The sequence below is a fragment of the Odontesthes bonariensis genome, chromosome 21 (assembly GCF_027942865.1).
Source record: "Odontesthes bonariensis isolate fOdoBon6 chromosome 21, fOdoBon6.hap1, whole genome shotgun sequence".
Taxonomy (NCBI): Eukaryota; Metazoa; Chordata; class Actinopteri; order Atheriniformes; family Atherinopsidae; genus Odontesthes; species Odontesthes bonariensis.
Genome location: NC_134526.1, coordinates 23852744 through 23873518, shown reverse-complemented (window position 1 = coordinate 23873518; position 20775 = coordinate 23852744). Strand labels below are relative to the sequence as shown.

Genomic DNA, 20775 nt, shown 5'->3' with positions numbered 1-20775 from the left:
ATTTTTTATGCTATTCAGACACGTTGCCCATCCTTTTTTTTTTTTTACATAGCACTTCTTTCTAAAATTACATGAGATTCCCAAGAGGGCAGTAAGTGATCCAGCTTCATTCATTTATAATAGGAGCCACAGCTGCCACCCTTCCCCATGCTGTTACCTCTAATTTTTTGGCTCCGACCTTCTTCTGTGGTTCAAACATGATCTCACCAGGTTTACATGTTGTCTGAACTAAACTAGGAGGTGATTTGTTTGTTCCTTCACACAAACATACTTTTGGGTCTAATGAGAAAGTGTCATACTTGCGTAGATCACCTTCAAGTCAAAATGACATCTGGAAACTTTGATTTCTGATTGAAAAAAAAACAGTGAAAGCCAAGTTTCTTCATTTAGCATCTCCCCTCATTGTTTTGATGCTCTCACCTGCTTTCCTCGGGTCCAACTAAACCCATCAGACAGTACAGTCTGTACTCTTTGTTTTGCCTCCAAGTTGCTCTCCTCCTTCCTTGCCTCTTTTCTTTCCTACCTTACAGCTGGTGTCTCCTTCCTCTGCTTGGGATTGGATTGGCGTTAGCAGCACTCCTCTGCTTGACCCAATCCCAAATCCAGCCCTAGTGCCAGTTCCAGTTTTAGCCCCGGTCTCAGTTTCTGTTTCTGTTTGGAGTTTCTCTTGAGGTGTAACCTCGGCCCTCTCTTGTGCGCTGGTGTGCAGGTGCCTCTGGCGCAGGCAGTCATGGCAGCGGGAGGGGTCGAAGATATTGGGCTGGAACTTGGGGCATGTGGGTTCTTCACCGGAGTGGGACATGGCGAGTCCAGAGGGGCGATCTGCTCGCTCATTGCATCCCAGAGACGACTGAGAAATAGAAGCCCGAGTAATAGGCAATACTTTAAAACACAGAATTGAAATATAGCAGTGTTATGTGATGATGCACGTTTCAGTAAAAAAAAAAAAAAAGTCTTCCCAAACTATGTGCGTAATGATACAATAAAAATCCAGAATACACTTTTGAATCTGCTCAGAATCTATATGAAACAGAATGCTTCAATTCATGATTCATGCAAGATCTGAAATGACTAAACTGTGAAAGCTAAATGAAGACTAATCATACTAGAGCACCATGAAAGACAATCTAGCCTGAGCTGTCAAACCTCTCCACAGAGTAGCTTTACTACAAACCACAAGACACGCGCACCGTAATTCAATAGCTTTTACAGGCATCGCTGCCTCTAACACGGGAGATATTTGTATCTTAACCTTTAAAAGTTGTTAGAAAATGTAACAGTGAGAAGAATTATTTAAAAAAAAATGTGTTTGATGCGTTTGATATACAAAAGCATAGAAAAATTTAAAATTACCCGGCAAAAAGGGGCTCCTTTGGTCAGCTCCGCTTTGAATATGTCATTTGAAGTTCGAGGATGAACTACCCATCAGACCCCCATCAGACACATGCCTCATCCTCCCCATGCTCTCTATCCTCCTGGGCTGCCAACACTCGGCTCAATCCTATTGGCTGCTCTGACAATGAGTGAAACTGAAGCGTCTGGGACAGCCATGGTGGCTCTCAGTCAACACAACACCGACCCTGAAGAACATCACCGGCCCAGATCCAACATGGAGCCAGTGGCCTTCCGGTTCCGCTCCCGAGCGGCTGTATTAAATATCAGGGGCTTTAGAAAGCGAAATGAAACGCCCATGCTCGTGGCAGCTGGCAGGCGCTGGCTCAGGTTAATGTAAATAAATAAACACTCGTGAGTTGGGGGTGTTCACATACAATAAAACCACTGGCTGTGCAGTTGGAGGTGCTCTTAGAGGAACCGGTTGGCTGTCCCTTAGATCACACGCAGGTAATACTCAGCTATAAGGAAACACAGAGCTGAGGGCTGATTTCCTGATGTAGTGCAGAGGATGTTGACAACAGCATCAGGTTTCCTATTTAACAATAGAGCACAGAGGAACAAAATTCCAAACAGAGCACACTGACTGTACAGTGACAGGACTCCCAAATGAGACCATTGCCAAATACAAGAATTTCCTTTAATCAAAATGTATGTATTTACAGTGACATTTGTGTAATAGTAACAGAGGAGCACTACAAAAACATTTGAGCATGATATTTCAAGAGGCGGAAACTTTGGAAAATATTGACAAAGTAATCGAAACTTTAGACAATCGAACGTCCACATCATCTTCATTTTGTGAACTTCTCAGCAAAACAAAACATCCTGCTCAGACATAGAGCCATAAATACGCCAAAGTCCACACAAAAAGTCAAGTGTCTTAAAGAAACCGAACCTCACATTAGGTTTCTAAAGACATACTCAGTCCTGATGATGAATTTTCTTCCCGGTCCGTCGGCGTCTCAGTGACTTGCCGGTCTTCCCGGCTTTGCGTTTCTTCTCCGTGAAACCACTCCTGTTGTCTGACGGACGGCCTCGTCCGCCTTTGCCTTCCTGCTTCCCTTTCCTCTTCCGCTTGCACGTGTAAGTGTTGAGCGCTGCCGTGAGGGTGCGGATCCTGCAGGACGGGAGAGAAGAAAAAATGTAAAGCTGGACTGAGAGGGAGGCAGGTGGACAGACGAAAGAAGCATTTGCCACCAAAGTGTTATCAGTTCGAAAAAGTAGCCAGTTTGTGCATGTGTAAAGTCATTGTCTCGCATTTCACTTGTACTGACATATAAGGCTAATTTTACAGAAGACCAAACACCAAAACACTAAAAACATTTTGAATGAAAAGAAACACAAGTAACTCCTAAAAAGACATAACCTTCATGTTAAACAGCTTACTTTTTGTTGACGATTGGGTTCCCGGCTTTCTTTGGCATTGTATGCGTCTTCTCTTCTCTCTCCTTGTTTTCTTCGCCATTGTCCCCTTCCGCCTTAAAATCAGAGATACTCTCCGTTAATGTCATCACTTTAAACATAAACATTTATTTTGCAGCCACCGTTTTAAACAGACTTCAGCGGTTACCTGATTTTCAGCAGATCCAAGCAGGTGAGCCCTCGAGAGGTCAAGATCGCTGATTGTTGTCACGGTGACTGTGTGGTTTGGGTGGTCATACTGCAGAGACTCCGTTTTACTGGTCACTAAATCTTCCAGATCACCCTCAACATCCGCTGTGAGATCGGAACCAGAGAGGGAGGAATTTATTTGTACAGATTCTGAAGTCTGAAGTCCTAAAAAAAAAAAACAAACAAACAAAAAAAAAACAAGCACTGGACTTGTCTGAACTCACCGAGAGCTTCCTCCCTCTCTTTCAGCATCTTGACGTATTCCTTATGCCGCTGAAAAGAGAGAGCAAAAGTTAACTGCACATCCGTTCCTTACACAAAACACACGTTTCCGTCTGTCAACCCACAGCAACTTTGACATGTTTACACATACCTCTTCTCTGACTCTTTTCTGCTCTTCCTTAATTTTCTTCCTCATCTCATCCACTGCTGCTTTCCTCCTTTCCACCTTCCGCTTATGGAAACCGGTCAGATAGTCTCTGACAAGTAAGAGGAAAAAGAAACGCATTCAAAGCAGTCACTTATGCCTGTGCCTGCAGGTTAGTATGGCAAACACGAATGGATAATAATCCTGTTAACTAAGCCTCTACAATTAATTAGAGTTCTAAGTTCTTATAATTCAAAATTCAAATTTTTTTCAAGACATGTCACTTGAACTTTTATTGAAAAGCAAATCGAGGAACGAACATTTATTCAGAGACAGACAATACGAAGAATAAAGGTAAGCATAACGCAGAAACTGACCACAGGTGTTCGCGAAAAGTTTTGGAAAACCACCTCAAATGTAACTGCTGCATATACAGCCAGGAGCTGGTGTTACATTTAGTAAAATAGCTGCACTTCGTTGGTTTGCTTTAGTTCTGTCATGGCCTGCTTAAAACACGTACACATACTACTGACGCCATACTATCACATAGCAAAATGGTAAAAAATAAACAAACAAAAAAAAACCTTGCCAGGAAATAAATACAAACCTAATATTAGAATAGACCTGTAATTGCCAATGCTAGCATCCTAGCTAAAAGCTGTGGCAAGTTAAAACTCTGCTCTGCTTATCAAGAACGTCGGAGACACTTACTGTCTGTCTTTGTCGTCAAACGTTACGACACATTTATTTTCTCTTCTCTTGGATCCTGGCTTGAATTTTGCGTTTTTGGACGCATGCTTGTGGTTTTTTGTGTTCTTCATAGTGTGCACGTGAGTTTGCTTTCAGTTTACTTCCGGCCTAATTTAAAGCGCACGCCCTTTAACCTTGTCCGATAAGAAACACGTCGGCCCTGGCGTGTTCCGCTAGGTCCACACGCCTACAATTTAAAATTTTAATTTCAAAACACAATATTGAGTTTGTAAGACAGTCAAGTATATAAAATACTTTTATCCATGGCTAGTTAGGTTAGGGTTTTAAGGACACCAAAACTTGTTGGGATATAAAACTTTAAAATACCGTTAAAATACGCATTTGAAGCGTATTTATATGTTTCGACGTCTTTTTACACGAGATGACGCATCAATTGAAGGTGAAGCAAGACTGAGAAAACGAGGAAATGGACTGGATAACAATCGAAAGAAACGTTGATTTTTCCCAGAAAATACGAATAACTTACTGAACGGCATAATTTCAGATATAAGGGTTGTGTTGTTGTTTTTTTAGTCCAGTCACCCAAATACATGCTCTCAAACACAGAGAAAAAAGCTATTTTTATATATGCCCCCTTTAAAATGATTTGACAAACCAGGTGTTAAGGCAAATTATTGTCTAAATTAACAAAACTTAATAAATCATCATTTTTTTTTTCTTTATTAAAAGTGGTTGCAGTTGCACTGGCTTTTAATCAAAACTTCCAAAGCTTGATTGTATAACAGTAACAGAGGCTGATAACAGTTTCTGTAATCAGCCTGGATGACATTTGATGAAGAAAAAAAGTAATTCATTGATATTTCCTCTGTTGATTATTAGTTATAAATCAATTACAGTTTATTTGATTTGGCCAATCCTAAAAGTCTTGATTAGTTATATCTATTGATCTTCTTTCAAGTTACCAGGTTTTTTTGTGATAAGTTGACAAGTATTTGTTTTATTAAAATAAAATGTTACGTACATTTGTTTCTTTTGATATTCATACAAAAATATAGATGAACATTTGGAATGAATTCTTCTGCTATGTCACCAATGGACAAAGTCCCCTATGTGGGCTTTGATTAAAAGAAGTGGCAACTTAAGCTCACAGGAAAAAAACAACAACAACAGCATCACACATGTTGTGGAGCACACGCTGTAAACGTGTAATTTGCACCCGAGCTGCTTAATTTGTGGAGCTCAACAATTTCTGGCCCAATACAGTGTTTTGTTCAGTCTCGTAATTTAAATGGTCTCTCTTACTGATCGCACCACCCTGACTCCCACCCGTTTTCCACTCCATCCTGAGGAATGGACTCACTCCGTGTGGAAGAATGTCACCCCGCTCCGTGAAGCGTCTCATTTAAACCACACAGCGTTTGGAAAAGAAACTCAATCAATTTCTCATCTCCATCATTATCTCATCGACACCGATGTGAGAGTCAAACGTGAGCTATTATACCATGCCCTTCTTCAGTTTTAGTGACTTAACTTCCTCACACGGCTCTACAAACGCATCATAAAGGCCAAACACTGATGAGTTCTTTTTTTTTTATTAGAAAACAATAAAAGGGAAACACAAGTTCAAACAACAAAACACCTCGAAGGGTATAGATTAAAAAAAAAGTAACAATTAAAGCAACAACAAAAACTGGGCCTTGGCAGAGGCTGCTGAAGTATTGCAAAAAGCATTTGTCCTCTCACTAACCAGGGAAGCTAAAATTAAATTTACATCATTATCTGCAGCTCTGCCTATGCCCCTTTTCCACCGAACATTTTTGTACCAATACAGCTCTACACGGTCCCAATGGATGCTGAAGACAGAGTCCTGGAATTGCCTTAAATGTACACCTTAAGACTGAAGAAATGACACCGTCTGCTATAAAGGAGAGATCCTTGCACACCAAGCTAAATGCTTAAACGAGGGATTTACACTTTAATGTAAAAAATAAAAACATCTTGCCATTTGAGATTCCCCTCCGACAGGTTCTGCCCCGATTTCGCATACACCAATATAAAATAATAACACGACTGTAAAACAATGACACGGCTGCAAAACTACCCCCCCCCCCCCCCCCCAAAAAAGCATTTATATTACATAACCATTAAATAAGATATTTCAGAGCAAAGAAACAAAAGTGCTGTCACGTGTAAGACCATAATTACAAATAAAAAGGTAATTAGACAAAGATCTCACAAAGATACAGCTCATCCATTATTCCAAATCATTCAAACATAAGAAAATATCTTTTTTTTTTTCCTTTCTTTTTCTTTACTACATAAGCATCGAGGCCATTTTGCTTGAGAGCTTTACAATCATAGGTAGACATCACTTCCAGGAAAACACCCTTCATTGCTGTGCACGCACTGTTTCAGTCGCCTGCAAAATGATCCGGCAAACCCATCGTGTGGGGAATCCAATGCACTGAGGCGGCCGGATAATTCTGCAGGTGCCTGTACGCTGTGTAGCGATATGCCAGCAAACACCTTTCGAGTTTCAGACAGCCGCTGCTTGAGGCTTGAAATGCGGCGCGCACGGATAGAGGCAGGATAGGGGTCGATTACTCCGAGCGGACGCTGAAGGAGCAGGCGCCTGCTTGTTGACCGTGCCGACTGTAACTGACGGCAGCGGCTGGTCGTGGCATTTTTAAAGCCCCTATATAAGCCTATAGCCAATGAGTGTTTGAAAATAAAAGAGTGTTTGGTGGAGGATAACTTGAAAGGCTCAGACTGTTGACCTAGCACGTAAAAGCGCTCTTCTGGGTGTCTCAAGCAGTGGCAAACAAATCTCCAGCTTATCTACTTCCGTTTATCGGCTTATGTACAATTTATATACAATCACATATGTAATATGCATTTGTTTGCCTGGGTGTAGACGGGCATTCGCAAACATCTCCGCCCATGGCTGCTTCCCTCTCTTATTTAGATATTTCCAATATCTAACTGATTTCGCTGCTCTTTTTAGGACATTAAGGAGCTTGCCTGCAGCGGCTCTTTTACGTTTGCAGGTCCTGCAGCTGCAAGTTAAATTCCCGGTCTTGTGCTCACGAATCCCACGGTCAACGTAACGCAGGTCAGCAAGATTTCATTAGAAGGGCACTGAAATAAACCGAGGCGTCACTTCAAATGACTAAAAAGTTCAGGGTAATTGATGTGGCGCTTCAGTTTCCTATTTTGCTCCACAGTACAATGACGACATTGTACAGTGGTTTGAGGTAGACAAGAAGACGCACTACGCAGCGCAGTTAGAAACAAGCCTCTCTGTGTGCATCCCACAGGCCAGCCCAACTCAGAGCTCCGCTGTCTACTCTGGAAAACGGCGGCCCTTGAATTAAGCCTTGCAAATTAAATGAAACAATAAACAGCTACTGTAGCACCCGCGCTGCTGTTTGCCAATAATGACTGTGCAGCGTTGGTCCTTTAGCGAGTCAATAAACTGCTGCATTGCATTCATTTAAAACTGCTGTTGGATAATGCTCCCTTTTTCCATTTTTTGGGGCCCGTTAGCATTGGTCTCCGGGAGCCGTTTGTATGTTTGTCTAAGTACACGATGAAGCAGAAACTATTGAGCCAAGTTTTTTTTTTTTTTTAAACTTAGCAGAGTGGTGGATCTTGGGCAGTCGGAGAATCCATAAAATTTGGGTGTGGATCTGAATGAATCTTTTTAAACTGTGAAAATGATTCTTGTTCTTGGTGGAAGAATGAGCTTTTTCAGGTGCTCTTCTCGTCTGGAAATGGGGCAGGTAGTTCCACTACTGGTCAGAGGACATAGTGACGGAGCAAGCACAGTGCAACTAGGCATTAAAACACTCGATGAATAGCCATCAAATGTGCCAGCAATCTGCGGATACGTGGCAGATAAATGTAGCTGTCACTTGTGTGTTGGTATACATGCTGCAGTTTGAGTCCCCACGTGTCTGTCCTTTGATAAGTATGGATAACTGACTGTTATACAATATAAGTAGCCTGGTTAACATCTCTGTGTGTAGGATGACAAATTAAACGAGGCCATTGTTTCACTGAGTGAGATCAGGAAGCAGCAATGGTGGTGCCCCCACTGAGGCGCAGAAGGATCTGCTGACAGTCCTGCAGGGACCGACGGTCTCCCACCCGCTCCAGAGTTCGTTTGGCTTCGGCCAGCAGACGGGCTCGGTGGCCTGGCGGGGTTAGCAGGGGCATGGGAAGGTGGCGGCAGGCGAGCAGGATCGCATGAGCCCTCTCCCTCTCACCTAGAACACACTCACCCTCTGACAGCAGAGCGGGAGAGGAAGGAGAAAGAGCAGCGCACGTGTCATATTGTAGTTGGGGTTTTGAATCAGCTTTTAAAAGGTATACATTAAGGGCCAAGAATCCCCACAGAGGAGCTGACCCTAGACCAGCAGTGAAGCTGAAATGTTGTGTGTGTGTGGATATGATTCTGTTTGGGATTCTCAAGTCTGCGCTTGTAATCAATGAGCAAACGAGATGAAGCCTTCGAACCTGCGGAGTACGAGCTGTGTGCTCTGCGTCGCAGGTTGTGCTCCAGCAGCTGGTGTGTTCTCGTTGGGCTGGCTCCAGCCATCAGCCGCACTGTGGTCTCATGAAGGAACACCTGAAGCAAACCAAACACATTGATTGGGCTCATGGAGTTCTAACAGCAACACGCTTACATGCTTATTGTGACAGCGAAGGCTCTGTAACGCTCTCTTACCATTCATATGTCGCTTATTCTAGCTTTACAAATACAGATCAAAGTCAGCTTTTCAATTATTTAGCTAAAAGGTGAACAATGGGAGCTGATCCTAATGATCAATTTGGGCTCTGGTAAAAAAAAAAAAAAAAAAAAGAGAATACATTTTCTCAAGCCTTACGCACCTTGTGTTGTGCCTGTCTGTAACACTGCGTGAGCTTCCTGAGTGCGCTGAGGTCCCTTTGGAAACCAGCCAGCTGGGATCCGGGAGTCGGGCCGGGTTCTCCGTTACTGCTGCTTCCTCGCTGCCATAAACTCGTCCTCAAGGTCAGCAGGAGATCACAGACCAGGACCTCCACCCCCTTTGAAGATGAAAAAAACAAACAAACAAACAAAAAAAACCTGAGATGCTTTCTATATTTCCAAATAAAAAAAAAAATAAAAAAAAAATTTTATACCATGGCTGATTTAAATTTGTGAGTATTGGCATTGGCAGCAAAATTATGACTGATTGGACCACCACACCAACAACAACAACCCATTCCAACATACATGCCAGAAATGAAAGAAATGCAAACTCCGAACTGCTACGCGCCGCTAATTAGCGTTAAGTGGTGGGGTGTGTAGCGGGTGCGTGCAGATTGGGGAGGCCTCTGTGTTGCACTGCAGACACATTGCACTCGGCTTCAGGATAATGCAATGCAACTACAATGCACCACAGCCACCTCCTGCCACCCACACTGCGCTCACACACAGCCCCACACCAACCTGTCCTGACCCTCTCCGAACACGCAGTGTGTGATCAAAGAAGAGGGAATAATTTGATGCCAAATATCGCCTATAAGCTTACCCTCTTCCCACAAACCAAGTGCAAATCTTAACAACAGTAGAGCCAGTGTTAGGGGAGTTTGTTTATGAATTCTCTGTCTCCACCCTACCTTGTTAAGCCAGTTTCCAGACTGGGTGAGTGGCACAGAGATGCTGGAGCGCAGGTAGCTGCTAGCTCTGTCACAGTGAGACAGGCAGGCTACCAGCCCTTCTCCTTTCAGAGGGGACAGGCTCATCTGAACCACCTTACAAAGAAGAAGCACAGCCTTCGGCAGAGAGTGGCTGAAACAGAGAGGGGAACTGTGACAATTTGGCACTGGAGTACCTGGAAGGACAATTATGGACCTGCTGATTTATGCAGCTCAAATCTTTAACTGGGCTTAACCTGGAATAAAGAATGAATGAAACATATTTATTTTTGGATTTTTTTGTGCCATAAGATACAGAGACCAACAATGCGCGAGCAGGTGTTTCCGTCAGATTATTTTTTTTTTACCCACATGCAGACAAGTGTATTGTAATCTGCTTTTATTGCACCTACTCGAGAATGTGCAGAGCCCTCGGCATTCGCTCTGCTTCAACCAGGAGTGATCTCACCGCGACATCATCACCCTGCAGCCAATGAACGGCAGCCTTCAGGACAAGAGCCCACCAACGACTCACCGGGTCACCCACTGGCAAAAAAATAAATAAATAAATGATAAATAAAGAATAAATGAAATGCACACACAAACCCAGACAGCTTTGGTGGACTGCGTGTGTTGATATGAAATGCTCTGATGAAGCATGGTGCAGAGGGACAACAAGAACACAGTAAGACTATTATCTTATTATCATTTATCTTATGGATTGTCATCATGTTAATAAATACAGAAAGCTGCTTATTACCACAAATCAATGACTGCAAGTGTTTTCTGTGACAATCCAACATAAAGCTAAACTGGCTATCACTGCCAGAGGAGTGCCAATTCACACGGGCTGATAAAAAAAAAAAAGGCACGGCAGCTCCTTCTCATCTATTCGTACCAGGAATGGTGGTGTGATTGGGAGGAGTAGAGAAAGGAGGAGGAGGAGAAGGAGAGTCCTCTGTGCAGCTGTTCAACAGTTCCAGGAACTCCAGGGCGCTGGAAAACTCCCTGCAAGTGTGACAGAGCAGAATAAAAGGTAGATAAGACAATAATAGATTCAAGTAAATTGGCTTTTTGATATCTACTGATTGTTGCCATCCCTGCCGTACCCAAAGTCGGTCTTGCGACTGCTTGCATCGGAGTCGCTCTGCGGCTGGATGAGGGTGTGAACGGCTCTCTCCAAAAGCTTCCTGCAGAAACAGCGGTGCAGCTGAGCGATGGGGTCGGCTGGAGGAAGATGAAGAGGGAAAACAGAGAGGAAAGGTGAATAAAACAACAAACATTCTTAAATGAATGACTAAAAAAAAAATAAAAAAAAATACACCAAACAAACCTGGGTCTCTCTGAGAAGTGTAGACCCCGTCGGTGCTCTCTGACTTCACCGACCAATCACAGCTCAGGAAGAACTGCCTGCCCAATGGGGTGAAGAGCCAGCGCAGGCAGTCGGGGATTGGCTTGCTCTCTGATTGATTGGCCACACTCTCTGCACAACCCAGAAGGTAACCCTGGGAGACAAACACAGTAGAAAGGACGCTAATGATGGAAACACAGTGCAGCTGGACTTCTTCACAGTACCACAACAATGATGATGGACAAGCAAAGACACCTACAGGGAGACAAGAGAGATGGTGGCCCAGGACTGTGCGCAGGGCTGTTGCTGCAGTGACATAAATCTGAGCAAGCTGAGCCGGGGGCATTTTGCCTTGGGCGCTCTCACTGAGGTTGACAGCACTGAGAGACAGAGACAAAGCCCACAAGCTGCTGCGCTGAGGCAGCTTTCCTACAGAGACAGACAGAAGAAACCTTCATAGCATCACTTTCTTCAAATATTCCCATCATTACCCGAATATAATTTCATGCTTAGAATCAAATCCACGGACCTGTGAGCTGGAGTTGGCTTAGCCGGTGGTAAACCAGTGCTGCGTCTTTTGCACTGGTCCTCGCCTCCTCTCCCTCGTGCTTTCCTCTAACCTGGTGGACCAGCCAGCCCAGAGGGGTTGGACGGTGCAGAAAGTACCGAATCAAATTCCAGGAAAGTGAGCAGATCAAGTCCAGATTGGTGGAGGGAAGAGCTCTTGTTAAGACTGACAGGCAAGTCTCCAAACTGGCCATTGCTGCTGTGTAATCTCCCTGCAGGACAGAGACAGGAGAAACAGTGAGCTACTTGGTATTCAGGACGGAGTAACAAGGGGAGGGGGTTCAGAACTCAGATAGGAAAATGAATTGAACAAATGCTAAAAATAAAAACCACACAGGAAACACATGAGCTAAACTGAGACATTAAAGCGATGAGAATAAAAAACAGAACTGTGCGAGGAGCTCCTCAATAATTTAGGTGAATTCAACCCAATCTTCAACACGAAACTAAGAATGAAGAAAAAAAAAAAAAAAAAAAACACACCCCATGAAATGCTACTTTACTCCTTTTTGATAAACTCCCTTCACAGAAAAGCATACCAAAATTATATTTTTGGGTTTGTATAAGATGCTTTTTAAAACTTAGCCGATCTGTACTCGCCCTGTTGAGATGCAGATCCGCTTGCTTGCGGTGCCTCCAGAATGACACAGATTTTGGCGAGTGAAGGAGTGTGACGGGCTCCCACAGGTATAGCACCCTCACACAGCCCCACACCGCTCCCACTCCACTCAGCACCCACACCATCACCCATGGCAACAGGCACCGCAGCCAAGATGCTAGAGGAGGAGAAGAAATTCAACATGAAGAAAGGGCTCAACTCATCTGAATAGCCTGTGATTAAGAGTTCCCGTTTCATCCAAAATCAGTCAAAACAAACGCAAGACAGAGGCTTTTATCTTAATTCGAGGCATGTTGCTTTATCAAAAAGTGGTGTACGATCTGCTCACCAAAGTCCTGTGTGTGAGTTGGAAACCAGACAAGCGTTCTAGATGGGACATGGCCTGCAGACAGGCTGGGGCTCCCCGAGGGCTCGGAGCCCAACAAGGAGGGCAGCGGGTTTAGGGACAGGCAGAAGAAAGTCAGGGCACACAGAAGCAGTCGAGAACGATCCATCACTCCAACCGAGGAGGGAGAATCAGGCTCACTCTTCACCTAAAAGATATTGAGAGATTAGAAAAAAAAAAAAACCTTCTCTAATTGATAATGAAAGCTTGTGAGCCAACGGCAACAAGGACTACGATGGAGCTGATGACAGAAGACCAAGGAAAGGTCCCCAGAAGTGCTTCTCGTGGTTCAGAAAAAAAAAGAAAGAAAGAAACTGTGTGTTTATGGGGAGGATTAAAAAGGTCAATGGAAAGCAGAAGTCAACAACATCCATGTAATCATTCTGAGTGCCCAAAGGGGGGGGACACAAATGTTCTTGATTGAGGGGGTTGTTAGCCCCTGCTGTGGGGGTGCAGCATGCATAATCCTGTTATAATGTGTATTACCGGATCGTGATCCAGTAAGGGGCTGCCTGGCTCAGAGTCAACACAGTAAGGAGAGAACTGTTGAGGGGATCCAGAACCAGATTCTGAGGCTGGAGGGGACATCATCACTACTTCCTGTTTGAGATCCACATCCTCAGTAAGTGTCCCTGGCTCTGGAATAAAAAGAAAAGTCTCACTGTAATCTCAAGTGGCTATAAATCATAATCTGCATACAGCTTTGAATAATGAGAAAAACTTACTGTTCTTCTGGTTGGACATCTTAAGGGCCAGGTTCTCCTGCCGTAGTTTGTGGTTGACCTGTTGCAGGTACTTTATGTAATCAATGGCCTTTCTCAGCACCCCTGATTTATGCATCTGGGATGAAAATACATGAAGAATACATGGGTGAGGCTCCCACATCTATCAAAGTCACGAGGGAAATCAGAGCAGTCGTAGTGTTTTACTATCCTACCTTCGCATCAGTGCCCATAACCAGGTCTCTGAGCTCTATGATCTTATCATTGATGGACGACCTGTATCTCTTCTCGATGATGTTGTGGGTCGTCCTCCTTTCGCCCTCCTTCACCACCACCCCTGGCCCGAGCCCTCCCACTGACATCTGGCAATGCTCCATGCTCGATCTGACTCCGTTGCAATTGGAGGAGCCTTGCTGGAGTTGTTTGATAGGCAGTTTGTCTCCTCCCATCACAACAGGTACAGTGGTCAGAATGTTGCTGCCCATCAGAGTCTGGGGACACAAATAAGAAGTGGTACGCTCAATTCAAGGTGTTAGGACTGTGGGAATGATCATTTTTTACATTTTTATCCTCGCGGCATACCGGGACCTGTAAAGCCGTGTTTTGTATGGGTGTGGTCAGGGTGGTGATGCCTGTGGGGCTCTGCATGGTGGACAACACCTGTGTCCCATCTGGCTTGAGTGTTGTGAGAACCAGAGAGTCCGTCTTCAGAATCTGAGGCTGCTGGACCAGAACCTAACCACACAAAACATTGGTGTAAGGTTTATATGTTTGCTGACGGGCTTTTCCTAATAATCATAAAACTATATCCACTCATCATCACTTCCTTTTCCCTCATTTTGAAACATTGTCTGGTAGCTATTCCTCCAAAGCTGCTTACAAAAGAGAGGTCACTTACAGGGACTTGCTGCATCTGCTGCTGCACAGTGTGGACAGCAGTGGGCGCTGTGGAGAGAGTCTGGATGGTTTGACCTGTCGGGGTCAGAACGCGCTGGTGCTGAATGGTGACTGGTTGGAGCTGAGATGAAGTCATGATGCTTTGTACTTGTGGCTGGAGGACTGGATGAGTGGGAAACAAAATGATGGATGACTTTTAAATGACAGATTCTAAAAACAACTGCACTGCTGTAAAAACATAGAACTGCAAAATAAAACAATGGACTGGATGGTCATTTCGATTTGGATTCACTCAAATATATGGACACGCTGTTCTGTCCTTTTTCTGCAGTCACCTTGGAAACCAGAAGTGTGGTTCTGATGACAGATGACAGGGTTCTGGATGAAGCGTGACTGTCCGCCGCTGGAGGCAATCATCACAGTTTGGGCCGCCTGCGTCTGGATGGGCAGGCCCGTCTGGCTGTGGGTCTGAACCAGGGTGTGGACTGGGAAGCTTTGAGTCTGCATGGGGACCCCCTGGGTGTGCATCTATATTTGAATAAAACAAAAATGTTTAATTCGGTGTTTTTGAAACTGACAAGTTTATTCTGAGACATGCACGAGTGTTTAAAGAGATGTTGCAGCAGGCAGTGATGCAAAAAAAAACAAAAACAAAAAGAAAAAAAAACGACAGCAGCCTAACTTTCAATGTGCACCACAACACTGCGGGGTTTTGAATAGCCGATACCTGAATGGTTTGCTGGGCTGGCTGTTGGGGCTGAGGCTGGATGGCCTGGATCAACTGAGGCCGCGGTTGAAGAAGCGGCGGGCTGCGGGTCACATGCTGCTGCACTGCGGGGGTGGTGATAGGGGAGGGCGTCTGGATGGGAGTGAGGGGAGGAGTGAGGGGTACAGACTGGGGGGACAGAGTCTGAGAGGGGGAGAGGCTCGCACCGGAAACCTGGTAGACAGCAGTGTTTGGGGTCTGGGGAGCCTGAGGGGTCTGAGGGGTCTGGATGGCTGGTTGTGGGTTGGAGCTGGTTGAACCACTTTGTAAAGAGCCTGCTGGGGTCATTTGGTCCTCAAACAAGTCTGGGAAGTCCCCCACCTGGTTGCTGACGAACTGGAGCATCTCTGAGGGGATTGAAAAGCAAGAGGACATCAAAGTAAGTCTGAATTTCATCAAGATATCTCAACAAACTCACAAATAAGAAATTGTGTATCCTGAACTGCATTTCAATTCAATCACTTAAGACTGATTTCCCCTTCAAACAGTGTCACTTAGCAACTGTATCACTCAGAGCACTCAAGATGAACTTATTGCAACACAAGCGAATGACTGATGGTGATTATTTGATTGCCTTTGAGCTCAGTCTGATCTAATAAGAGGTGATAAAGTTGCCCCAGAGTATGTGTGACTGACATATCTGAATTCTGCTTATTGCTAACAGATAAGAGTAGAGCCTCTGGTAGAATTTCATGGCATGGCCTTGAAGAGGCACATATAGACAGACGTAGCTACTGTTCAGCTCATAAATCAATAAAAAGGAGCCTTCAAAAAGATAGCCTTGAAAAAGTGTGCAATAATTCTGATGACCCTCACAGACAATGGCAGATAGATGAATGTCACTATAATTATAACAAATGCACCCATAAAAAACACCCATTAAACCCCATCTAACAGCACTTAGCTTTCACTGGGTCCTAAAAGGGATACAGCAATAATTTCTGTTCTCATTTCATGTGTCTTTATGGCAAAGAGGTGCTGCACATCAGCTGTTATGGTTTGACAATACCATCATGTATATTCAGTGGAGAGTTTATTTGTCCCATCCAGCAAAATCTGAAAGAGCTCATCATGAGCCGACCCATTAGACACGAGGATTAAGGTTTTTAGGGAAATTAATAGACTAGTAGGGACCATTTACATCCGTTTGTTTGAACTATACAGAGGATACGGCTTCTCAGATACTCAAGATTAAAGAATCTGGAGTTTACACATATATAAGTCTCAAGCGTTTGGTTCAATGATGTGAAAATACTTCCTTCGTGTTCCAGCACACTTTGGAACTATAAGACTTTGGCCAGCAGCCTCGGAGAGTTCACGTACTTGAAGATTCTCTGACCGATCAACATCACCGATAGAGCGCATGGCCTCAGCTGTCAGGGCCACTATCCTGTGGCCTTGAACTTAGCCCTGCTGTAAGACAGCGAGACCAGCAGACGCAAGAGTAGAAGAAAGAGCACATTCATGGTCCGTCTGCGAGTGGCATTACATCAACAAACGCATCCCTCCCACTGGATGTCATGCACATGACGGGACCTAAGCGTCCCTGCGTGCTAACCGTTTTGTTTTCTTTGAACTGAACACTCACGTACTTTGTGACATAAAAGTGATTCTTTATGCTTTATGTTATTTTTTCCACCTGTGAACCGGAACTGGAACCTGTGAATTCGGAAATAAACTGAAATGTTTCACGCTTGATACCACTCATTGTTTCATAATGGGTTCCTTCTTTTTTTTTTCTACATTTAAACAGCAGGTTACAGTCATGTGAAAAGGGCAGCTCACTTTCTTTCAATTCTTAGACTCATCAGGACATTAAAAACATTTGTTCCTTCCCAGGTCTTAAAATGAGGTAACTACAACCTCAGATGAACGACAACACATGACATATTACACGTCGTCATCATCTATTGAAAAAAATCTACGCCCAAGTGCAAATGTTTGAAAACCCAAGTGTAGCCTTGCTGCTTCCATGGTAATTAAGAAGTAGACAGCGAGAAAGACTATTCACAAGAGGATAACATTCAAGACAGTTGCCAATCTTCCCTGGAGAAGAAGTCCCAGCAAATTTATCTCAAGGTCAGACTGTGCAAGGCTCAGAGAAATTTCAAAAAGAGCTAAATCTCAGACTTTACAGGCCTAAGTTGCCGGTGAGTTACATGCTGTTTATAAAGTTGTTTTGTAACGTCCCCATGCCAGTAATGTGAGAACCATGCATATGGTTTTGATGGTAAGGCTTGTGACTTTATTGTCGGATGGTTTATAAAGTGGTGTGACGTTTCTGCAGTGTGCAAGTTGTTGTTTTACGTGGAAGGGTTAGCGCTTGCCCCTTAGCCACCACGTATTAGCCTCGCATGACAGGGTGTGCGAACAGCGCTATCTCCACACAGGGAGCGCAGATTTGCACCTCTCTGTGTCCTACTATCAGTATTTGACAACCTCTAGCAATGGAATTGCGCTTCAACTGCCCCGGAGTTCCCCTTTAAATGTCAACGTTCATAATAGTAAAGTTAAAAAAAAGACAGAAGAAGAAATGTTATTTCTTTCCAAGGGTTACAAAAGAATGTTTCTTCTCTCTAAAAAGAACGTGGCAGCACAGCTTGGGTTTGCAAAGTTACATTAGAACAAACCACTAGACTCCTGGAACAATATCCTTTGGACAGATGAGGCCAAAGTGCAGATGTTTGGTCATACCGCACACAAACCAAACACAGCATTTCAGCAAAAACACCTCATACCAAGTGTGAAGCACGGTGGTGGAGGGATGGTGATTTGGGCCCGTTTTACAGCCAAATGACCCGGACACCTTGCAGTCATTGAGTCCACCATAAACTTCTCTGTACACCAAAGTATTCTAGAGTCAAATGTGAGGCCGTCTGTCTGCCAGCTAATTTTTGTCTGAAAGTGGGTCATGAAAGAGGAAACTTATGCCAAGCACATCAGAAAAGTCCAGACCTAAACCTGATGGAAATGCTGTGCTGGAAACTTAATGCTGCTTTCACATAGTATGTGTGCTGTGCTCGCTGCCGGGTAGCACAGAGTAGGAAAGAAGGTTGCACACACATAGACCGCGTCCCAGCTCAAAAGATATCCAGGAAGTTTCCATCTTTTCCTGACATGGATGCAGGATGTACTTCTCAGAGGAAAGCGTTGGCATTACTGTTATTGAGTAAGAGATGTGCAGCGGCTAAGAGGGCGTGGGTTCACAATATCACTCATGACAAGACAGGAATTTGGAGAGTCTGAGCTCATCTCGGGTGCTGCACCTGAACAATAACTCAATAACTGCTTCCTGGTCTACTGCAGGCTGAGTAGGGAGCAAATATATCAGCCTGTTGGGGAGAGTTGCACCAAGGCTCACAAAAACAAAAACCAACTTCAGGCAGCAGAGCACTTAACACAATGTCGGCAACTTATGTGAAGGGGTGAATGGCTGACATCTGCCAGGATTCCTATGATTCAAATGTCTGCACACCTCAACGAACCGACGCAACATTGTTTGAAAAAGTGGGCCATAACTCCGCCACAATAACGTGACAGACTGATAACATAATACAGAAAAGCCGTATAAACTGTATGCATGCACACTTTATGCAGAGACAGAGGGCAGATTGTGAGTGGCAGACAGGACAAAGCAACTCTGAGCCCCCAAAGCTTCACACAAGCTGACAAAAAGAGTAAATCCATCAAACGGGGGAAAGGTTTTCAAAGCAGCTGAGAGCAAAGAAAACAAGTTATATAACCAGGACAGCAGTTGCTAAGTGTATGATTAGGAGGAGAGGGACGCTCCATATGAACATATGGTCAACAACAAGAAATGCACACAGTAAGCCTGGAAAACCATCATTTAAATCCTTTTAAATCTCAGGAAAATTTTGAAAATATTTAATGAACGAAACCCTAAATTCTCTTCCAAATTGTCCAAAGGCAGTTCTTAAAATTTCTGTCACCGAAACAAATTTTTCTGCAGCTGGAAATGCTTTCCAAAAGGAAAAATGGTATCTATTCATCAAGCGTGGGCCAGACGGGGCCAGAGTAAAGCTGGACTGTCTGCGCCGCTGCTCGCCTGTGAATTCATCAGCTGTTTTTTTTTTCTCTTTCAAACAATCTGTGCATTCCTCGCTTTTGACACAATGATTAATTGGGATTACACAACCAAAGCTAGTGTGCTGTCTTGCTTATCCCGTCCAATGGCCACATTTGAAACGGAAATTAGCAGGTATTCTTTCGGAGATGCGGTATGTCCTATGCTGATGTTACATCATTCTGTACACCCGAGTTCTATGACTGTAAGCTCTTTCAAATCAAAACCCACCATGGCCAGTATGGGAGGAGAAAGTGTTCTACATAGAGACACGCTTTCATTCACCATTCCGGTCTGGTGACTTTGGATTCAGTAAAATTTCCCATAAATGGGAATCTGGTGACTCTGCGCTGACCTGTGTTCAACCATTTGCTGTGTGACAAACTTCTTTTTGATTCAAGTGAGATTTGATGAGGGGTGCTTTTAGATTGCAGAGTTAAGGCTTGGAGAACTGGATCTTGGCTCACACATGTTGCAGAACATACTTCTAACAGAAGAAAAGGGGAAGACGAATACATACATAGTTGTCCCCGAGCTGCAACAAGCACACCAAACACCACAATGACATTTCAGTAAACTTTTGTCATTTTGTTTTGTTCTTTTTCTAGCTGTTTTTTTTTTCTCGATTTTTTTCTCTTTTTTTTAATGTAGAAGACATAAAGCAAAAACAGTAGTTTGATCTGATGGCTTTTGCCTTTCACTAATATGACGGTGACACTGTATGAGCGAGCAGCGCTCTGGTGTCACCCCCTCTCTGCCTACAGATTCCTGATGAATCAAAACTTCTCAGGCTCAGGGAAAACAACAAATATCGTCAATCAATTTCCTCCCCCACCCACTCTTACAATAAATACAGATGATAATGATAATAATAATAAAAAAAGAGCTCTCGCAAATAGCGAGTTGATGCGCTAGTTTGTATGCAAATCAATCCGAGGTAACGAGTAAAACAATTAGAAATAACTTATAACACCAAAGTAACGCGAACTGTAAGAATATATATATATATACACATACATATACTAGCCACGGTTTCTTTCACATTTTAATATAAAACTTCGGCGTAATAAATCAGACCTGCTGAGCGCTTCCGCTCGGATGAGAGGAGTTGTGCCACGGAGTGGAAACAGGCCAACATTTAGAAAACAACAACACCGGGCAGTAACACGCGCACTCACCGTCAATGTCTCCTAAAGTGAATTCGTCCCCTAATTCCGATAAAGTCGTGTCCATGTTCTCCATGGTGGAGATGTACTCTCCGGTGTCCATCCGGTCTGTCAGCGGCTCGCCTCTCCGGCTGTCACCGGAGGGTCGCAGGAGAAAAGACACAAGAACCGCTGGCTCCTCTCAGGCGTTCCGCGACGTACGTAACTGATAAGGAAATGTGTCCTTTATCAAAAGAGTCGCAATACGACACTAAAGCCTCAAGGGAGGCACACTTCTACAGCGATGAAATCATTCACAGCGATTTACATCTAAAGCGCCGCCATCTTGTTTTACGCTAATTACGTCATTCACAAACAGACTCGGTGGCTCCGGACGTGATCCAATTGGCTAAAACTTGGCTGTTCTTGTCATGAGACCAGTCACTGTCGTCCAATGACAAGGTCGTATTTACTGTGGTCTGATAGTACGT

The 20775-nt window shown here is 44.0% G+C and overlaps 2 protein-coding genes across 2 annotated transcripts; both read right to left on the bottom strand.

The window, feature by feature from the left end:
• Positions 1-2018: 2018 nt before the first annotated feature.
• nol12 (nucleolar protein 12) lies at positions 2019-4245 on the bottom strand. The gene is made up of 6 exons (XM_075453818.1): positions 4085-4245; positions 3380-3485; positions 3231-3279; positions 2966-3111; positions 2782-2873; positions 2019-2512 (listed from the first exon to the last, which is right to left on the bottom strand). The coding sequence occupies exons 1-6, from the start codon at positions 4192-4194 to the stop codon at positions 2317-2319; spliced, it is 699 nt and encodes a 232-aa protein (XP_075309933.1). The 5' UTR covers positions 4195-4245; the 3' UTR covers positions 2019-2316.
• Positions 4246-6178: 1933 nt separating this feature from the next.
• srebf2 (sterol regulatory element binding transcription factor 2) lies at positions 6179-20645 on the bottom strand. Its single transcript, XM_075455056.1, has 20 exons — positions 20318-20645; positions 15017-15402; positions 14625-14817; positions 14291-14451; positions 13975-14127; positions 13608-13883; positions 13396-13510; positions 13157-13308; positions 12614-12818; positions 12267-12442; positions 11629-11878; positions 11359-11528; positions 11082-11253; positions 10858-10975; positions 10647-10756; positions 10162-10294; positions 9731-9902; positions 8978-9154; positions 8603-8714; positions 6179-8370 (listed from the first exon to the last, which is right to left on the bottom strand). Exons 1-20 carry the CDS (start codon positions 20406-20408, stop codon positions 8153-8155), a joined length of 3540 nt encoding a protein of 1179 aa, XP_075311171.1. The 5' UTR covers positions 20409-20645; the 3' UTR covers positions 6179-8152.
• Positions 20646-20775: the final 130 nt, after the last annotated feature.